Below are 20,917 nucleotides of genomic sequence, written 5' to 3'. Positions count from 1 at the left end.
GCCCTCGTGAGCTACTGGGTTATTTTGCTTATCAGTCTGTCCTAAGTTTGTGAGTGGCTTTGAAGGAGGCACTCATCTACCCTGCCTCCACTCAAACCTGCAGCCTTGGCAGGGTGCACAGAGCCTTGGAGGGCTGCTCTGACTGGCACATATCAGGGAGCTCTCACCTCTGACTGGAGCCCTCCTGCAGTAAACATTGTCCTTCTCAATGGGGCAGCACGCATATGGGAGAGAGCTTCTCTGCGGAAAGCAAAGCTGAGTAAACATGTGGGGAGGTCTTGAGGCTAAAAGCACTGCTAACTCATGAGCTCTCCAGGCCCCTGTTGGGCAGATCAGCAGAGCCCTGCCAGGACAGGGACTGCCTGGAGCCGTCCTGTCTGCAGGTGCTGGCTTTGGTCCTGCTCATGGGTTTTGTGCCTGGCTGAAAGGGAAGGCTGAGCGGTCACTTCATTGTTCAAAAGCAAGTCACTGTTTGAGTTTGTTCAAGGCTGGCAGCAATCTAGGCAAAGTAACAACTGCTTACACACATTCTGTATCTTCTCTGCCGTGCTGTAACTGGGCACTCTCTGAACTGACACCACATTCCCATAAAGAATGCAGGAGGAGTTTCTCCCCCAAAGTGTAGGTGAATTTAAAGTGATTTTCCATTGTTTCTGTGCAGGGTTATATGCGAAACAACCATGCAGTGAACTCTACACAAACAGATGTTCAAGGACAATGCAGTATATAAAATCAGGCATAATTCATGCATTGTAGACCAGTTCCCCGAGTGCACTGAGAAATCGGATGCTGTGGTGCCTAAGGAGCTGCCTTTTGGCACGGCATTAGAATAGAAATAGTGGCAATTTCGTACTGTTAATAAAATAACTTGAAAATTCTGAGTAACATCAGAATATCAGTTCATGTTGTGCATTTTGTTTTTATTCAAAGCGCTTTTGGATTCAATATACCGCTTAGGAGAAAACTGGTATACTAACTGCAATTTTTTTAGTCTACTTTTTGTAGTCTCACATCCGTTCATAAATACGCATGCACAAATATCATAAAATACCAAAATCTGCTGATAAAATAGCTGCCAGTTTCCTTAGGGCAAATAGAAAGTTTGTATTTCAGGGTACTAAATGAAACAGGGAACTTTCCATTATTTAAAATATACACAGAGAAATCCCGTGTCTCTCCAGCTTTTACTAATGACATTCAGACTAAGGAAGTGTTTCCAATATTTAGAACTATTTAACTTGCACTGAGATTTATCTTTAAGCTAAAAGCTGGCACTTTGTAATGTGAAATGCTTTTACATGTAGCAGCAAAGTATTTATGGCTGATTTAGTTTTATTCTTACCATCTCACTTCTGGAAAGTTCCTCTTTCTCATTTTATCATTAGATAATAATTAGTATTCAAGGGAAATTGGTCTTAATGTATTAAAATTGGTTTAGTGCCTTTAGACCTGTACCAAAGGCTGTGTCTTACTGGAAAATGTAGCTGGGGACTCTGTGTATGTAATTAATTGTAATACAATTAAGAACTTTCATTAAGTAATAGATGAGTACATTAAAGTAATAAGGGGACATTTCTGCTGTGCAAGTCAGCTTTATGTTTTGTTGTTTCATCGAGGAAATACAGGTTCACTTGCTCTTGAATGGGATTTTCTTAAATATTTTAAGAAGCTATATTACAAGCAGCATCTCTGTGTTCTGATATTAGAACATATCTTATATACATCACTTTTAGACATCCCCTGGCTCTTCCAGGGTCCGTGCTGGATCGGCTTCAGGTTTCTGATGCGTCCGTTCCAGGCTCACACCTCTGGTGCCATAGTGCTGCTATGTTGCTGCTGTTGCAGCCCCCAGCAGGCCAAAGCTCAGCAGCCCTATGCTGCAGACCCCCACTTACCCTCACCTTGGGGCACAAGGGATGCACAGTCCTTGGGCTTCTGCCCCACTTGGCCAGCTAAGCTTGGAGCAGCACCACGCATTTCCTATGGGCTGCTTGTTCCTGCTCTGCCTAAGGGTAATCTCATGCCCAGCTTCTCCCACCGCTGCACCCCATGGAGGCTTTTTGAGCAGCCCGCTGCCCCACAGTGCTTGGCACTTTGTACAGGCTCCCACCTGTCTGTCCTGCACACAGCTCCAGCCTCTTTTGCAGTTTCTTTCACGATCAAAATCTCAGTCAGGCAGACTGGTAGCAGAACTGCAGAGCTCTCTGTGTTCTTTGCAAGCTGTTATGCAGAGGCGTTTGTTTCTGGCCCAGGCCAGGGCTGTGTGCTGTGTGTTGTGTGTCCTGCCGGCCTCTGGGCAGCACTCAGGGAAGTGCCGGCCCCAGCATCCACTTTACTTGATTGTCTTCCCAAGCAGAAGCTTTTACATTCAAAAGCCACAGTGTGATCTCCATTACAAATACCCTGACAGGACCGTAAATATTTGACAGGTTTATTCACAGCTGCTTGCATGTGGAAAATATTTTTACGATTTTTCCCCCAATCAGCCGAGGAGACGGCGCTTCTCGCTGAATTCCGGCAGTCTCGCAGACATCCTTGGAGCTGCAGGGAGAGAGCAACGTGCCAAGCTCTGCAGTCAGGTTTTTCCCTGCAGGGCATTTCTCTCTGTTGTTACTGATATTACTGCTATTATCCAATGCACCCTCAGGGGTCCGGGTGTCTTGCCATCTTTAGACAGATGATCTGTTTTGATGGTGGAGTTTCTGGCTGCTCTCCCAAGAGCAGCAACTATAGAATTCTGTAAACCTGAATCCATTCACAAAGCTTCATAAAACAAAATCAGCAGAGGTTATGTGATGCGCAGAGGATCTGAAATGCTTCCAGCGCAAAATCCTGCTGTTCCCTCGCGTCAGCCACAGCAGAGCGCACTGCTGCAGCTTCGCACACCAACACACTCACATTTGCGGTCACAGTGGTGCTTTTTCCCCCTGCAGATGACCTGGCAGGCTGCTAATTTTCTTTCTAATACTTTTAATCAGGGTGTGTGCCATGTGAGAGCAGCCAGGCGGCAGTAGCTGCAGGCAGGCATGGGCTGGGGCACAGCAGCATTGGGCCAGGCAGAGCTTTCCTTCAGAAGAGGTACAGGGCTGAGGTTAGTATGTTGTTTGTTTGGTTAGGGAGCTGTTAATGGTGGCAGAGCATTAATGGTGTCCCCGCAGTGGTCCAGGAGCAGGCGGTTGCTCTCTGAGCCCCGCCATGCTGTCACCCTGCTGCAAGATGCTTCTGAGTGCACCAAAAAGTTTGACATATCTCAGTGTATCTTTGAAGTACTGCAGCATGAGAGTCTGACATGATACATTATGATAATCCATAGTAGAGACATTAACACAGGGGTCTTTGACAAAATACATTGTAATGTCTCTGAAGGAGCCATTACAATTTATCTTGTCATTCTGGAGCACGGAGTGGTGGCGATGTTAAGATGGCTCTGCATAAATTCACACGTAGGCCATTTCCTTTGATTTTTGGATTTTTTTCAAGCCAAATGGCACAGCCCAGCATGTAGCTTTATCCTTCTGCCCCACACCACAGGCACTCCCCGTGGGGCTGCAGGAGCAGTGCAGTCTCAGCCCTGCTGTGGGTGGGACGGAGGCGGTGGGTCTGATGCAATGAAATGCGAATCTTCTGTGCAATTTCAATGTGTGTTTTGACTCATGTAGCAGTAAATGCTCATGTTACTTCAGTGCAGACATGAGTGGTATTTGTCATAAGCAATGACATTTGTAACTGAATTAACAAATAGAGAAGGGAATGCTCCTGGCAAGATGGGGAGAAGTTCCATTCCTGGTGGTTTTGTTCCTTCTCTCTCCTACGTCTGTACTGCTTACAGCTGCTGCCCTGACAGTTTCTGATGCTGAAGCAAATGGGTAGGTCTGAAATTACCCCAGTACAAGCAAGCCTGCTTTGGAATCAATGCTAGGGACTTGACTCCAGTGCCAGGGCTCCCCTCGGGCTACTGTCTTTCCAGTGAGGGGGCCTTTGTTGTCAAGGCCAGACCTGGGAACTTTCTGCTTCCTGGGAGCTGGAGTGCTCAGGTTGGGGCCAAAGAGCAGCACCACGGTGAGGTGTGGGCAGAGTTGGGCAAGGGATTCCCCCAGGTGTGCTGTGGCTTTAAGGCCTGTACTGAAAATCCAGCATCTCATCTTCTCATTATTAAAATTTCAGCAAAATATAAAGTTTTCATTAATCTCCTGCAGCAAATTTAGTACTCTGAACTGGCAGTTGGTTCAGCTTTTAGGACTGCATTAGCTGGGATATTGAACAAAACGTGTCATTCATCAGTATCTACTTGAAGAAGCTAAATCAGTTTTCAGATATATTTATACCGCTTTATCTAACAGCATTGGAATGATCATTTAGAGCTGAGATGCTTTATTAGCAGCTGGCATAGAAATTACTTTGTGCAAAATTATGTATCGCATTATAGTAATGTTTAAATTGGTGTTAATCCAATGTCATAAAATAAAAAAAAATCCTTAAAATGTGTTGTATTTTTTTCAGTAATTGGTATTTTGGCTTAATGAGATGTTACCTTTTATAAAGCCATACCTGCAGCAGTAACAAGAATACTAATCGACAGTAAGCTTCTGTGCCATGAGCTGAGTTGGGGGCAGAGGTGGTGCCAGCAGTGCAAAGGCTGCATTGCACCATGCTGTGCTGCAGCCAGGAGAACTGTGCAGGTGTGGGCACCCACGGTTATGGCTGATACGTGCCTGGGCAGTGAGCACAGGGACCAGGTTCAGCCACTGCTTCCCCACGTGCTGTGCTGGAGAGCCCACAAGGCAGCGCTGGGGTGTCCCATGCCCCACAAGGCAGCGCTGGGGTGTCTGTCCCATGCCCCACAAGGAGCTGATGTTGGGAAATTGCACTGCTCTGCATTGGGCCATGAACTTCTGCTGTAACGCCTGCGATGAGCTGGTGGCCATGTCTGTGGGTGGGGTGTGAGAGTGTCCTCCCGCTGCCATGGGCCCTGAGACCTAAATGAATTGGCAGCCCCTCAGTTTAGGTGTCAGTGCAGGTGCACCAGTTTGTGTGCCATCCTGTGACCTCTTGTTCACTGCTGTGGGCTTGTTTTTGCAGGTTCGAGAGGAGAGGAGATCTCAGAGGAGGACCCTCAGATCGACATAGCCACGGTGCAGGACATGCTCAGCAGCCACCACTACAAGTCCTTCAAAGTCAGCATGATCCATAGACTTCGATTCACCACTGATGTTCAGTTAGGTAAATCAGTCCCTACTGAAGCGCTGTGGAAAATTGAATGGTTCAAACCTTTGGCCATATCTAATAGCTAACTCTCTATTTCAGACATTTCTAGGCATTCATTATCACATTGGTCAGTTTTATTGTGGAGCACATCACTTGAAAGTGTTACTAGCATTTCAGCAGTCAAAAAAAAAAGCTTTCAATTGAAAAAAAAAAAGTGGTATTTTTATTATCCACCATCAGCTTGCACATGTTTCTTCTGAAGGAAGACCATTGCTTAATTTTTTAATTTTTTTTACTGTAAGATTTTAAGCACCAACTTGAATTTTGGTGTGAAATGAAATACAGGTAGCATCCTCTAAAGGTGTTGAGTTGTCCTTCTTCACTTTCTGAATGCTTTTGAAAACCTGAAGGCTGAGGGATAACAGAGTCTTGAATTATCAATGCCCCATTGCTGTTTCAAAATGATTGAATGGCTTTTTGTGTTTAAATTGTGGACATTTGATTACTGATGGACTGGTGGGTGAACTGTGACGTTCCTGCAGATACCGTCCATAAAGCAATGATTCAGCAGTAAAATATTGGGTGCTGTGGTGTTTACAAAGCACATTCCTAGGAATTCAGCAGAATTGTTAAATTTAGGCGCTACCATTCTCTGTATTTTCTGTATCTTCACTCTTCCATCCTTAAGCACATTATAAAAACATGTCTCTAAAATTTGTACAGGAGAGGCTTTCTTGGTGGTTTTGAACTGTCTTGTTAAGGAAGAATTGATAGGTTGGTGCTGGAGCAGGACAGCACTGGGCGTGTTCTCTGCTTTTGAGCAAACTGTCTGGGAGTGAGAGTTTGCTTCCAGTGAAGTTTGATTCCCTGTGTCTGGAAGCTGTCTGAAATGAGAGCCCAAAGAGGTCATGACAGATAGCTGCAGATAAATGGGTAAGGGAGAATAGCTGCTAAATGAAACAAGTGGTGTAACTTGTTTTGTAGCGATGGAGCTGACCCTGCCTGGTAGTGTAAGGACCATAACATTTCCCTTCCATAACGCTCTGTGAACGTGCATGCCTTCTGATGACAGCACACTGACAGTGGGATTTTTATATTGTGATTACTGTTAGAAAATCCAAGAGGGCTCAGTGAGGTGTTCACTGTCTGGGCAAACAGCACTAAAGCCAAAATAATTGTGTAGTGTTGTTATTTTCTCCTGGATGTCTTTGCAGTGTTAAAGGAGCACTGCTGATAAAGCAAGCACTGAGGTGCTATTTGCAGTAATGATGCTGAGTGCTAATGTGTTAGTCATCTCTGTGTAACAGACTGCTCCATGCAGTCTGAGGTATTAAAAAAAAAAAGGCTAATTCTCTTTTAATCTCTAATGAGTGGCTGTGGTTATGAAGAAATTCTTCACTGGCTTAGCGATCAGTCGGTCACTAAGACTTCTCTCTGTAGTGTTTTTATGTGTCATTGGTTTTATGGAGCAGCCACAGCAAAGCGATGGCTTTTCTGGAGATTGTGAAGCCACAGCATTGCTCCATATTTGCAGCATTGGTGGTTTGATGGCAGCACAGGACTGACAGCAGCACAGGATGGCTGCCCACCTAGCTGGAAAGTGGTGTGGTGACCACATGGAAATGTCTGTATGGCTTTGGGGAGAGCCCCAGTTCCATCAGCTGAATGTGAAAGGATGTATAAGTGCATGCAAATACTTATTTTATTCAAATAGATCCCATGCTGCACCTTACTTCACTTGCACAGGGCAGGTAGCCAAAGTGTGAGCTGTTTGTGGACTGGTGTTTGCACAATGGTACTCTGAAATGTTGTCAGCTATCTGAAAAGTGGTCAGCTCAGTTGTTTTTCCATTGTGCATGGAAAAAGAGTTGCAGATGGGGAGGGGAGGAATGAGCACCTCATGAGTGTGGTTTTGTTACAGCTGGAAGCAGTATCCCCAGCAGCTTAAAGGCCATGTTTGTGTGTCTCAGCTGACAGTAGCTTATAATGCACTCACAGTAGTGCTCCCAACATTTTTAGCAAGGTGCAGTCATGTTGTGAAGGCATAAGACAAATTTGCTTGTGCTCCATGTTAGCAAAATGAAAAGAAGCACGTTGTCATAGAAAGCTGCTGCCAAAAAGCATTTCAGTGGGGCAGGGGCATCGCAGAGCCAGCAAGGGGAGTGGGGGCAGAGCAGCATTACTGGAGTACTGCAGCTGTGACATTTCTGCTGCTAAATTGAATGAATTTTAAAAATCCTAGAAGAGGTATTTTTGCTTATTTTCTGAGTATAATAAATTTGCGCTGCGATAGAGTCTGTAGAAGCCACATACATAATGCTGTTTTGATTTTAGGTTTCAACGCGCACAGATTGCAAGAACAATAACACAAAAAAGACAGCATTCTTTGTCAATGTGCTCTTTGGATGTGTGTGAGCTTAAGCCAGTGATGTCGAGATACAGAAATAATGGATGAAGTATACAGCAACAATTTGCAGATAAAAATAATAGAAGTTAAAGTGTATTTTACATGATAAAAAAAAGATGAAAGAGGAGGAAGTCTGTTACATCTGAGACGGTAACAAAATCCATGCTTGGTGAAGTAGCCTCTGCTGAAAAGATTGATGCAATGGGGAGTGACCTTGGCTTGGAGCAGGAGCTGGTGATGTATGTATGAGCATCTCTCTGCTAAATGGACCCAGATTTGTAGCACTAATATACATGGAAGCCCAGAACCAAACTCAGGATGGCAATAAATCAACAGCCACTTTGGGTGTCATTTCTGGTTTATATTCCACTATTGTTCTATCACTTTAATTCATGTCACTATCATCTGTTCATCTGGAACAGTTTTATATAATTTTCCAGTGGAGTTACCTGACAAATCCTATCAAATTAACAAGGTACGTTAACAATATTGACTGACTGTGAATGCTGAAGTTGCAGGACCATGCTGTGAAATTTTTAAAGGATATTTTTGAGGAGTGACTTTTTCTAAAGGAAGGGCTGGGGAGCATCCGTTGTGCACAAAGAATTTGCACTTTTATTCCTAGAACTTGCCTTGACTTTTTTATTATGTCATCAATTTCATGTATTTTGATTAAGTTACAGGAAACAATAATGAATAATCAATTACTGTGAGATAACAAAACTGATTTTAATTTATGTGTCCGAAATTACATTGCAAAACAAAGTGGGCTCCAGACAGAGTCAGCCTGCTCCCATTACCTAGTTCCAACAGTCCTTGTATTAATTGGACTCTTGATACAGTGCTTAATTGAAATGTGGTATCTTTGATGTGACGTATGCTTAATGACAAAGTGCATTCTTGGATTAATAGAAGCAGGGAGGGAGTCAGTGGCATTGTTACCACCTGTCTCAGCAGCCAGGGGTAAAGTGAAGGTTACCCTGTGTTCAGTGGAAAGGACAGCAGCAAGAAGGCTGCTGCAAGCATGCATTGTTTGCTATGTGTGCTTTCATTTTAGGTGCATAAAGTACTGACAAAGGTGATTTGCAAGTTCTGCAGCACTGTGCTTTTAGAAACACTGACTTTGTTTTTGAGGGTTGAGACAGTTATGACTGTGGCATCCAATGCTTATTTGTTCGCACCTCTTAGAGGTTTTATAATCAGCTTTTCTCCTGCTTCAGACAGACCAAATGCAGTGTATTCAAAAGCATCATAGCCAAAGCCCCTGAAAAGGAGAATGTTCTCTGCCATTTTTCCAAAGATGCAAGAGTAAACCGAAGTTCATTTACCCTTTGTTGCTTCCTTTTTTTCTGCTGTACCGTGAGCTTCACCTGGAAGCTGTGACTTTAAGAGGCTGAAGTTTGTTCTGTCCCATCAGCAGACAATGAACAGTGAGCTCCTGCCCAGCAGCGCAGTGCAGCAGTGCCATGACAAAGCCTGCAGTAAATGCAATGAACACTCTATGCAGGCTGCAGCTCCCCGTTAGCATCCCACTGCACAAACACTGCTTACAGGAGCTCAGGAGACATACGGAGAGGCAATAGTGTAGGAATGCTCTACACTCTGTCCCCAAAGGGCTGCAGCAGGATGCTGTGTGTGGAGGCACATACCTGTGTGCAGTGGGAGTGCAACCCAGCCATCTAAGCTGGCTGTGTGGGGCCAGGGGCTCCCCAGCTCCCAGTCTGTGATCACTGCAGCCTCATCAGAGCTGGCTGCAAAATGCTGGTGTTGTAAAATTTGTGGGATCTCTGGTGCCTTTGTTTGTGGGTATCTGGTTACCACAAAGAGCACTTCTGTTATACTAAAACACATATTGTCCTTGTGTAGAACATGTTGTATGTGTGCTGCCCAGGAGATGTAATAGTGACGTGTGATGGTGTCTCTCACATATAGTAGTGATGACTGAAAATGTATCTTCATATACATCCTGCAGTTCATGTAGGTGCTGCTTCCAGAAGAGCTCTGTGTGTGCTGAGAAGAAATTTTCCTGTGATTTTTTTTTTCTCATTGGGATGCTTATTTCCCAACAAGGCAGGAGAATAAAATACAGATTATCAATGCACTTTGATAATCATTTGCTTTTGGTTTCAAAAGCTCCTGTGCTTTCAAAAAGCCCAGAAGGGCAATATACTTTCATCCCATTTAAGATTTATAAAGTGTGTCAAATGGCTGATATGAAATCACTTAAACAGATCACTATTGTGGCTCTCTATTCTTTCTCATCTCAGGTATTTCTGGAGACAAGGTAGAGATAGACCCTGTTACTAATCAGAAGGCCAGCACTAAGTTTTGGATTAAGCAGAAACCCATTTCAATCGATTCTGAACTCCTCTGTGCCTGTGACCTTGTGGAAGAAAAGAGCCCAAGTGAGTAGTCCTTTTTATTTATGTCCTTTCTCCTCTCCCTCTCTCAGTGTGCTGGATGCCCAGAGAATTATTGCTGCCATGTCCTTTCCTTTTATAGGTGTATTTTATTCATTATAGAATGTTTTTAATCTGACTTGATTCTGTTGTAGGGAACATAACACAAACAGATGCACGTTTTATGAGTGTCCTTTTAATGCTGTTTGTAGCCAGTGGTGTTTTAAAGTTTCCTGCCCGCTGTCCGTAGCCGCCAGCAGTGCCGCACCAAGGAATCACTGGGTAGGCTGCAGCTCAGGAGTCACACACCCATTTCCACATCTTTGTGATATCTTTGAACTTCTTAACATCTGGAAAGGCTCTGAACAATTCCTCAGACACATGAGGATCTCAGACATGCAGAGAGTATCAGTCTGAAATCGCTTCCATTGTGGCTGCAGGGTCAGTTTTGATTCAGGAAGGTGGTAGGGCAGGCAGTTGCCGGAGCGCTCCTGTATGGAGGAGTCACTGGGCAGAGGGCAGAGCCAGGGAGCTCAGTGCTGTTTATTGTGTCCATGGAGCAATGAGAGTCCATATTCCTAAAACTCATTGTAAAAGGAACAAGATAAGCCCTAGGAGAATGGGACAGTGTCTCCTGGTGGCGTCAAAACGTAACTATCCACTGTCAAAAAGTAACTGAGATTCAAAAACACAGCAGAATTTTGTTATGCCTGGGATTTTGCAGGGTAGAGATGCTAAATATTAAGTACTTATCTGCAAGGTGACAGAGAGAGAGAATTATGTGATACATATTTACAGAGGTAATGATCTGTTGAATTCTTTTGGAAGAGTAAATTTATAGCTGCCACGGATTTTATCAGCAATTATTGAACTATATCCTTCTTCCCTTCATTACCCCTTCCTAATTCCATATTCTTGCTCCAGTCAGTGTCTCTCTTTCCTGTCTCCCAGCAAGTTTTTATGGTCCTTGGGAAGGCGTAAGCCTGGGGAGATTCATCCCTGGTGACCAGGCAGTCTCAGTGTGTAACAGTTGTCTTTGAGCTCTAGAGAGGGCACCCAAAGTGTGTCTGTAACAGATAACTGACAGTCAGCAAAGGCCATGGCAGAGTGTGTGATACTTTTACACACCCAACCACGTGGTGCTCAGCTGCACATCAGACCAGTTTTGTTATTAAATGCACTTGTGAATACATTAACACCTCTGGGTTTGTAGCCACATTTCATTTCAAATGCAGATATTCATGGTGATAAAATCTTGCCAACAGAATAGGGCTGTATCTGAAAACCCAGCCCCGAAAGGCAAGGTTTGCAGCTCACACTCCCTTTAGCACCTCAGCTGAGACTTTCAAGCTGTCCCTGAGCATCTCCAGGATTGTGTCCTTGTGGGATGGGGCTCGGTGGCCCTGCGGCAGCGCCTGTGCCTCTGCAAGTCCAGGGGGAAACAAGGGGCAGAATTCCAACCCAAATGAAGAGCGGTACCAGAATGGCAGTACCTTTGAGTGGAGACCCTGAAATGAGGAACCATGGTCAGTTCTGAGAGAATTCTGAAAGGTTATGACAAAGGTGACCTTAAAGATACTGCATTTTTATTTTTGCATGTTGATGTGGCCGTTCATACGATTTTCATGTCAAATAAATGTTCAACGTGGTTTCAAAAGGAGAAAATAATTCCCCCCTGAAATCCGCTGACCTCTTCCAGATTCACGGAAGACGTTCCGAAAGCCATTATTTTAGGTCAGCAGAAGAGACTTTTAGTGTGACATGTCAGAATGATGCATTTGGGGGAACTCTTAACAGCAGATCAGTATCTCTTGAATTTTAAATGGAAAAAAGTTATTTTAGTCGCATAAAGGAATGAAACTCACTGTATTTCACAAGTTTTGTCTGTGATTTTTATCAGCAGAGTGATATATGTTTGTAGCAGAGTTTACATCAAAAATTATTCCTGGATCTTCCTTGAATGAATTATTGCAAAGAAAGAGAGGCTGAGTGAAGATAAGGTGCTTGAGTTCTGCAGTATATTTTGTTTCCATGTTTTTATCTCCTGTAACACAAACACGCTCCATTCCGTCTTTCTGAAGTGCTGTGCACACGCAGCAGGGCTGGTGCAGTTACACCACAGAGAACACAGTGTGTGTTTCCTTACTCTGCCTCTGTTCCCAGCCGTGGGCAGCCGGGGCCGTGGGGATGCTGGGCGATGCTGTGCTGAGCTGAGAGCAGCGTGTGGTTCTCAGGAGCCTCCTGGTGTGGCTGTGCTGCAGGCCGTGCTGCTCACTGTGCTCAGTGCCACTAAGGGCAGTGCACCATTTGTTCTGCTGTGCTCAGTAATTAACACGGTGTAGAACTCAGCTCTTACTGTTGGTGGGCTAAAGGGGTGTTAGGGTTTTTACTGGCACTTTTCTATGGAAATGTAAAAACAGAAACTATATGTAAACGTGGTGTGGATGGTTTGCTTACTTTCAGCTGAAGTTTTATCTGCGATGACAGGTTCATACAGTCGTGCTTTAGTGCCACTTGTGTGTTAAAGGCCCTGACAACCCTGATCCTGTGCTGTGAATGTTTGCAGGCGGCCGGGAGCCATTCTGGTAGGAGCAGAGCTTCCCTTTCCTGTAAGTTAGCAGAACTCAGAGCTGTGCTCGGTGGAAGCAGCAGATGACAGCAGAAAGCTTTGGTATCTAATTTGCCATTAGTGTGGGTATCAGAGGCAGGAATGGCTGATGATTTTTGTTTGCCCTTGTAGTAGCCCAGGTTAGCATTTGAATTTTTATTTGTAAATTAAATCAGACTCCTTGAATTTAGACAGAGAGAAGGGGTAATGGCCCTGCTGGCTCGATCAAATGCCATTAGAACCTGGAAACACTGTGTATAAACTGCTCGTTTAAATCAGGTTCAGTCTGATTATCACGAGAGATTCTCAATGTTTTGAATCTCAAAAGGAAGCATCCTATCATTGAGAAATAAGATTTAAGCCTTAATAAAGTAGTTGTCATTTTTATAGCTGAAAAGAGCTTTGTATCTCAATTAAGTGTACATAATATAAAGTCTTAAGGAAGCAACGTAATACGTTTAATACAATTATATCCTTTTGCAATAGTGTAATTTAAAGGAAATCTGATTCTGTTAATGTCTCTTACATTATTTGGACAAAGGATAAACTTCAGTGTCACTAACCGCTGCTGCCTTTGCTACTCAGCACCCTGCACACAGTGCTGTGACCACTGCCTTGCTGGGCCCAGGGCAGTGCTGGGGCAGTGCAGGCTGTAGGCCATCCAATGGCATTGACCCCAGCCACTTGGGCAGACTCACCATTTCCAAAATAAATATTTTTTTCTCCATTATGTGTTTTATGACAGCTGCAGAAATTGGATTTATTTGATAATTTACTTGAAACACCGAACAAACGTTCTCTGTGACCATTTTTCTTCTGTTTTGTATGTTTTTCCTCTTAGGAAAGCAGATATGTCTCAAGTACTTGGTCAAAACAGCCTTAATATGAAGGTAGTCTAAACAAAGGTGTTCTGTAGGTCACGGAGTACATCGGTAACTTCGCTTTGTAATTTAATTGCCTTCTTTGCACCCTGCAGCTTAAGATTTCCTTTAAATTCTTATTCCATTGTTGCACTGGGGCTTAACAGAGTGTTAACCTGGTAATAGGCACAGGGCCTCCCCATTATATGTCTCGCTATCGAGCGGTTCTGCATGACTAGTTAAAAAAGATGGCAAGAAGATTAATGAAAGCCGCCCTGTACAGAGGGGGCAGGCACCATCGCAAGACTTCCAGCGAGGAGATATTGGAGCTGAACCAGAGCTTGGCTTTTTCTTTATCCCGTGACCTCTGAACCCACCTTGCTGTCGAGAGCTGCCAGCAGAGCTGACGTTTTGATTGATGTTGCTACACGAGTCAGTCTTTCCCATTGAATTCCACATCTGCACGAAAATAGCTTTTCTAGCAGTATTCATACTGGCTGTAAGTGATAGCCAAAGTGATGGCTGAAATGCTTTTATGTAGTTTTCATTTAAAGCTAAAGGTATTTGATGTTTTAATTCAGTATCAAGTTCCTCCAGATTATGCGTGTTGGGTAGTACTAATTTAATGAATTCACTGTGGGGTTGTGAAAGGACTAAAAATGCACAGAGCACATTGGGGAGGAGCAGGTTCCCGCTGCTCAGGGAGCTCCAATAAAGATGTTGCACGGTTGTTCGAGGCCCTGCAGTGGGGCCAGAGCAAAGAGGCAGCAATTATCCAGGCACTGTGCAAATGGCGCACAAAATACTGTGTGGTAGTTCCTGATATTAATGCTCCTGCTGTGAGTAATGCAGTCTCTGAAATAATAGAGGAAAAATCATACATGATGGAAACCTAATCACAGATCCTGTGCAAAGGGTAAAAAATAGATTCAGCAGAGAAAATATTACCAATACTTCAGGCTCAGAGTGAAAGAAACCTCAAAGTGTGCATCAGAAAGAAGTGAGGCCAAATGTATGCAGACATGTGGTTTGCAGAGCAACAAAATGCCTCAGAGGGAAGAGGGTGATGTGCATATGGCTCTTGGTCTCGTTGCACTTCCCACCTCTGTCACAGCTCTGGACTGCACACAGGTCATTGTGACCAGCATGGGGCTGACCAGGGCCAGAGCTGTTGGAGCCTAGCAGCCCTTGGCCTGGGAAGGCACAGCAGGGCAGGATGGGCAGGCAGAGCAGGGCAGGACAGGACAGGGCCCTCCTGGCCCCACACACGTGGCTGCAGCACTGCTACTGAGAAGCCTGCATCAGAGTCCTCTGGAGCACAATCAGGAGCGTGCATTGCCTCATCCTTTTAACAAATATGTTTTGTAGCCCTATTAAAAGGGGTCTTCATCTATTCTGTCAAAGCTATTCTGCTGGGGTTTTTTAGTTTAATTACACTATCCAATTAAAACTCCTTGCTGCATTTTGATTCGCTTCTCCTTGGGCTTGAGTGGATATGACATTTACAAGGCTCGCCTTTCAAGCAGACAATAGCGTGATTGATGAGGTGCAGACGCAATGAAGGAGGCAATTGCCATGTGGAAACACTGCTTAGTGCATTTTGATTTATTTATCATCTTTTTTCCAAAACAAGGTTGCTGATGAGAGATTTGGGGCTACCCTGAGTTCCCCCCCTGGTTTCCAGTGCATTCTTGCAAAAAGTTTTTATTCTGCCTTTGGTAAAAATTCAATGAAAAAGAAAAAAAAGGGCTTTGGAAAAAAATCCAGATGTTACTTGACGTAAAAGTAGGCTCTTCGTGGACATCTGGAAACAAGGCATCCACTAATAGCCATGCTTTGTAGGAAGCCCATAGCAGAACATAAAGACCTGAGCTGTGGGAAGTGTTCATGGGGGGAAGGTGGGGCTGTAGCATCCTGCTCTGAACATTGGTGGTGTTTGTTCCCACCCAAGCAGTGTTCTGAAGGGTCTGCGCTCGGCGTTGTTCCCACTGGTGGTGGGGGGGTCAGGGTTTCAAACATAGTGACTGCGGTCACTGTCAGTGGAGGACACTCTCAGCCCAGCTGAGCATGGCTCCCACCATTAGGCCCAGCCCCAGGCCTGCCTCCACCACTGCCTGGGCTGCACCATGTCCCAGCATCTCCGTCATGTCCCAGCAGCCCTGCAGTGGCTGTGGGCAGCTGACATCCCCTGCAAGAGAACTGCAGGTTTCCTTGTTCAGCCATGCCAAGACTGGTCTTTTGACGACTGTGCAACATGTGCACTCTTGTAGGACTTTCCAGGCTCACAGCATTGTTTTTTGAGGCAGCAATGTGTATTTAAAACAACAGAGTTCCTCCTGAAAGCTTTTAGATGAGATGTAGCAGCAGCTGATGAAGGGGGGTTGCAGCATTTCATGCGGTGTTTTAACTAATCTTGGCTTTGTTCGGAAACACTGCTTGCGTACATTTTGCTTTCATTATTCCTTGCCTATTTATCTGTGCATTTTAAAGTCCTTGCAAATCCTTCTGAGCTGGTCGGATTTTGGGGCTTGGTGCTGCTGTGGTCACCATTTCTGGAATGGTGAGAACAGACATCATGGCAAATCATACACTAAGCGTTTTCTTCTTCACAGAGGTCTTTCTCTCCCTGTTTATTCCACTAATAACTCTTAATTGTTGACTTATGCCTTATGGCCCCATAATGACAAAACAGTCATCAAGGTATATTGAAAAATTAACATAAATTTGCATGTCCCCATGTTTGATTTCTGTTCTGTTCTATTCATTAATATTCTTTTTATCCTTCATCTAATTACTGATTTAATTCAGTGCACACTGTTTGAAAGGTTGGCAGTAGCAGGTAGGGGCTTTTGGCACCCTCTGAGTTTGGGGGTGATAGAAGAGGTAGAAGACAAACTATTCCTGAATGTTTGGAATACAGATTGCAGCAGAATTTCTCACTGGCCTCATATTGTCACAAAATGGCTGAATCTGGGGCAGTTGGATGAGCACCCTGATTGCTGTCAGGAAAATTGGGTGCAGCCTTGAGCAGTGGAGGTGCCCATGGCTGTGCTGCTGGCTGCCTGTCCTTGGTACAGCCACCTCTGGGGCTCCTGCCATGTGCCTGGCAGCACCTGAAAACCTGAGTTTCTTTCCTTGAATATTCTGGTGGATAAATATAGTTTAAAATAATCCATATTTTCCATCATGCAGCCAAGGAAATCTGATTGCAAGGTATTAAAATGTCCTTGTTTGGTCCCCTTTTGCCTTCAGCTGCCCAGCTCAGGTGACATGTAACCTGTCTGTGGTCCTGGTGACAGACAGCTGCTGGAGCTGAACGGCCGCGTTCCAGACACAGGCTGAGGGCACATTGCTCATGCAGGAGTCATTGTGGTGACGTTGTTGGTACAAGATCTGCATTTGTTTTAACTGCCGTCATGTACAGTAGAAACCACTTCAGCTGCTGCTGTTTGCTGCCAGATATTCTTGTATGGAAATATAAAACCATTGAAGTTCCTATTGATCTCTGTATTGTCAGAGGTGGTGCTCTATTGGAAAGTGGTACATCACATATTTAAGCACTCTTGGAAATGGAAATCAATCTCACAATTCATAATTCCATCTGGCTGGAACAGTAGCAGAGCAAAGTGCCAGTTACGATTTCAATGAACTAATATTTCATGCTGTAAATAGTGTGATGTGGACATGGGAGCACATAAACATAATACTGTAATGGTGTTTCTAAAGAAAAGTCTTTTTAGTCTCTTTCCACTACATCACCTGCCGGGTGCAGGGCTCATCCTGCTCCACAGGGATGCTGCCCTGGCAGCCGTTGGCTCAGGCTCCAACTGCTGGAGGGACAGCAGCAGGGTGAGCTCTGCCTCCTGCCATGGGATGCGGCAGAATTGGTATTGGCATCTGTAGCTCTAATTGTCTTTAAAACAGCTGACTCAATACAATCCTAAAACAAGTGTTAGAAATGAACTGTGTTCTGCCTCTGTCAGCTGCATAACTGCTTCTGCTGGAAAGGAGAAGTAAATCACTGCTTTATAGGAAAGATGGGGATCCTGGGAGGGTTCCTTTGTTGGGCATGATGAAAGCTATGGTCTCCATTAATTTTTGCATTAATCTCTCACTCCATGGCTCCATGTCCCACCTCCTCCTGGTGATGTGTGGTTGAGGAGTGGGCGGTCAGCACATCACCCATCGTCTGCAGCACACCTGAGCAGCACCACATACCCAGCCTGCTCACAGCACCACACATTCAGCCCTGCAGCTGCTCTGGCACCACTGCCCGTAGCAGCCTCAGCTCCATCACGTTGGGGTCAGCAGTCACTACCACCCTCTGCTGGGGTCTGAGCAGTGGGGAAGGTTACCACCAGGGCACTGCACAGATAAAAACTGCAGTTCTGAGTTAGTTGTTCTGCTTGTTGTTAGATTGTTCTGCTTGCAGGTGTCTGGTTTCCTGGTACCATTGCTACATACCTTTGCATTTTATGGTGACGTTTTCCTTTGCCTTAGCAACAGAGTAAGTTTGGGTGTTATTTTGGGGAGGGGATTTTATGATAATCCTGAGATTAATTGGCCTTTTATCTTAAATATAACACTTCTACATGTGGTAATTGCACCATGAATCTAGGTGAGTTGCTGCAGCACGGTGCTGCAAGTGCTCCGGCCGTGGGCTGGCTGTGAGCTAACTCACCGTCTGATAGATCTTTGCATTTCCTGCAGCAGGGTTGTGATGGGAAAATGAACTTTATTGGAAGAGTTCAGCTGCTCCTGTAAGCCACCACTTGCCTTAAATTGAAATGACATGAGAAGCCTGTCAGCATTTCATTGCTCCCTTCTGTTGTGCTGATGGTATGCTAAGATCACCATCTGTGTTTTGCTTCTGTCAGGCACACGGCTCCGCAGAAAACTTTAGAGAAATATTCTGAACCTTTTTTCTTATCTTTGCAGGTCATGCAATATTTAAACTTACATATCTAAGCAATCACGACTACAAACACCTGTACTTTGAATCAGATGCTGCTACTGTCAATGAAATTGTACTGAAGGTGAGTTTTAAATTTTAACGTGACCCAAAATTCTGAGTGTTGTGCCACTTGTTAGACATGGGAATCTTCAGGAGGATCTGAAATACAGGCACGGCATAGCACCTGTGGAGCACTTGGGTGCTTCAGCTCCCAGTTGGCTGCTCCTCTCCCAGGTTGGGTTTTAGTCAGGAACTGACACTGCTGGGCCATGGGGCACACGTGGAGCACACAGGGTTACAGGTGTTGGTGTCGGTGTGGCTCAAGCAGAGCAGAGCTGGGTTGGGGCAGTGCTGAGTGCCACAGAAGGACTGCTTTTTCTCTGGGTGCTTGCCCAGAATTGCCTGCTTTTCCCACAGCTCTCTGATGTACATATTGGTCTAATTCCTGAAACAAATCAGAAGATTAGACTTAATTTTCTGCGATCTAATATCTTATATCAATTCAAAATCAAAAGAATAGTCATTTTAGGAATCCAGCCATTATGTTTGCTTTGCTGTGTGAAGTCCAAAGGACTGCTGAACGACTGACCCACTGCAGTGCTGTTGTTGGCAGCCAAGTGCGTGCTGCCTTCTTCCTTGGCTCTCAGTCCAACAAGGCAACCTCTTCTGCTCCCACTTCATCTGCGGAGTCCCCAGAGCACTTGGCAGAGCCATACTGCTCACACAGGGCTGGAGAAAGTTTTGCTCTGAGTAATGAGAATATTCAGGGGAAAAACGTTACCAAACAGTACTTTTTGTCTTACCTTGCAGATTGTTTATGCAAAACTCTTCCTGGTTTTGTGTGTAAGTTACCAGTTTATTTTCAGTTCCGTCAGCATTAAGAGATGTAGAGGAATCAGACTTTTCAAATTAGGCTTTTTACATGATCAAGTGCAAGACACTGAGGCTTTATTGACCATGAAAACTCCCTATATTTCTACGCCTTAAGCCGTAATATGCAATGAAAGTGAAACACTCTACAGTGCATAAAATCGTGCAAGTTTTAAGCCACAGCATATTAACCAGCTAATGGTGGACCAAAGGGCATTTTTATCTTTTTGATTCTTGCATTAACCTTCCATTAAAATTATCTATGTGATTATCACAAAGCACTGGAGACAATAAATTTAGGGAATAGCAGCCTTGTTAAATATCATTTAAAAATGCTTTCATCAAGTAAAATGTGCCAAAACACGGGGAAACTCTAAGATTAGCTGAGTATGCAAACATCATAATGGAGGTATTATTTTTATTAAAGCTGATAAAATATTTTATTGAAGTCCATTACCACACCAGAGCAGCACAGCGGCCGCAGGACATGCTGCGTTGGGGGACAAAGCTGCTCAGCCCCTCCGGTCCGTGGGGACAGGGGCAGAGCGGGGGATGGCCCACATGGAGGGCTGCTTCTGCCATGGTTTTGCCCTTTTCCTGTTGCCCTGTTGAGTGTCCATGCCCTCCCAGGGCTGCACACTGAAGCACCAGTGCAGTGAAATCTTTTTGTGTCTTGCAGGTTAACTATATTCTGGAATCACGAGCGAGTACAGCCAGAGCAGAATATTTTGCTCAGAAACAAAGAAAACTGAACAGGAGAACAAGCTTTAGCTTCCAGAAGGAGAAGAAGTCAGGACAGCAGTAGCACCGGGCCTCGAATAGAGCCTGACCGCCGTGTTCAGAGCGGGGGCTGCCAGTGGCCGGGGCAGAGCGGCGCTGCTCCACTGCTGAGGGCAGGAGCGGCCGGGAGGACATCGGCACAACCCCATCTCTCACGGCTGCAAGGTGATCCCTCCTTGGTGAGGGAGGTCTCCCCTGTGACACAAATAAAGAGCCATATCAGCCGGAAAGAAGACTGTTACGCTTCAGGTTCCTTTGATTAGAAATAAGAGAATGACGTAGACTGGCATCATTTAATTACTGTATTATGTACAATCACAAGAAGAGATGTGATTACATATTATTTCACAGCCTGGTTAAAATAAATTATATACATCTGTAATACACCCACGTACACGCAGGTATTGCTTGTGACATGATCAAATTTCTAAAAACAAAATGTAGGACAAATGTATCCATTTTTACTATTAATAAACAGATGTAATCTTTTTCAAGGTCCATCTGATGCACAGTTCTTTTGGGGGGAGGCTGCAGTCCCAGATGGTTACGCTTCTGTTGCTGACATGCAGGAGGCAACTGTGAGCCAGGAGCAGCAGCCATCACAGAGCGACTGGTGGGGGAGCGCTGAGGCAGCTCAGGTCTTTTTTTGCTTCATTCTTTTCAAAACAGGTTCCTGTAACTGCTCCTCAGCTTTGCACTCCCTCCTTGGAAGGTGCTTCTTGCAGCCCAAGGAGAGCGCGGCCCAGTGCTGAGGCCACAGCTGGCACCTGGTGCTGGAGATGCCCCTCCTCCTTACTGTTCTTCTCTAGGAATAGAAACAGAGACCTGCTTTGT

At 44.8% G+C, this 20,917-nt stretch overlaps 1 protein-coding gene across 4 annotated transcripts in view; it reads left to right on the top strand.

Annotated features, from left to right (window-relative positions):
- MAPKAP1 (MAPK associated protein 1) overlaps window positions 1-20,581 on the top strand; it is an 82,886-nt gene extending 62,305 nt beyond the window's left edge. For all 4 annotated transcript variants that reach the window (XM_015879414.1, XM_015879415.2, XM_015879413.2 and 1 more), the window contains 4 exons: window positions 5,080-5,220; window positions 9,880-10,017; window positions 18,418-18,515; window positions 19,983-20,581. In XM_015879414.1, the coding sequence (XP_015734900.1) occupies window positions 5,080-5,220; window positions 9,880-10,017; window positions 18,418-18,515; window positions 19,983-20,108 (503 nt within the window). In that variant the 3' untranslated portion in view covers window positions 20,109-20,581. The remainder of the gene's footprint in view (window positions 1-5,079; window positions 5,221-9,879; window positions 10,018-18,417; window positions 18,516-19,982) is intronic.
- The last annotated feature ends 336 nt before the right edge of the window (window positions 20,582-20,917 follow it).

This window comes from Coturnix japonica, chromosome 17, assembly GCF_001577835.2.
Source record: "Coturnix japonica isolate 7356 chromosome 17, Coturnix japonica 2.1, whole genome shotgun sequence".
NCBI classification, from domain to species: Eukaryota; Metazoa; Chordata; class Aves; order Galliformes; family Phasianidae; genus Coturnix; species Coturnix japonica.
Note: the sequence above shows the minus strand (reverse complement) of the source record. Positions and strands in the feature narration are given on the sequence as shown.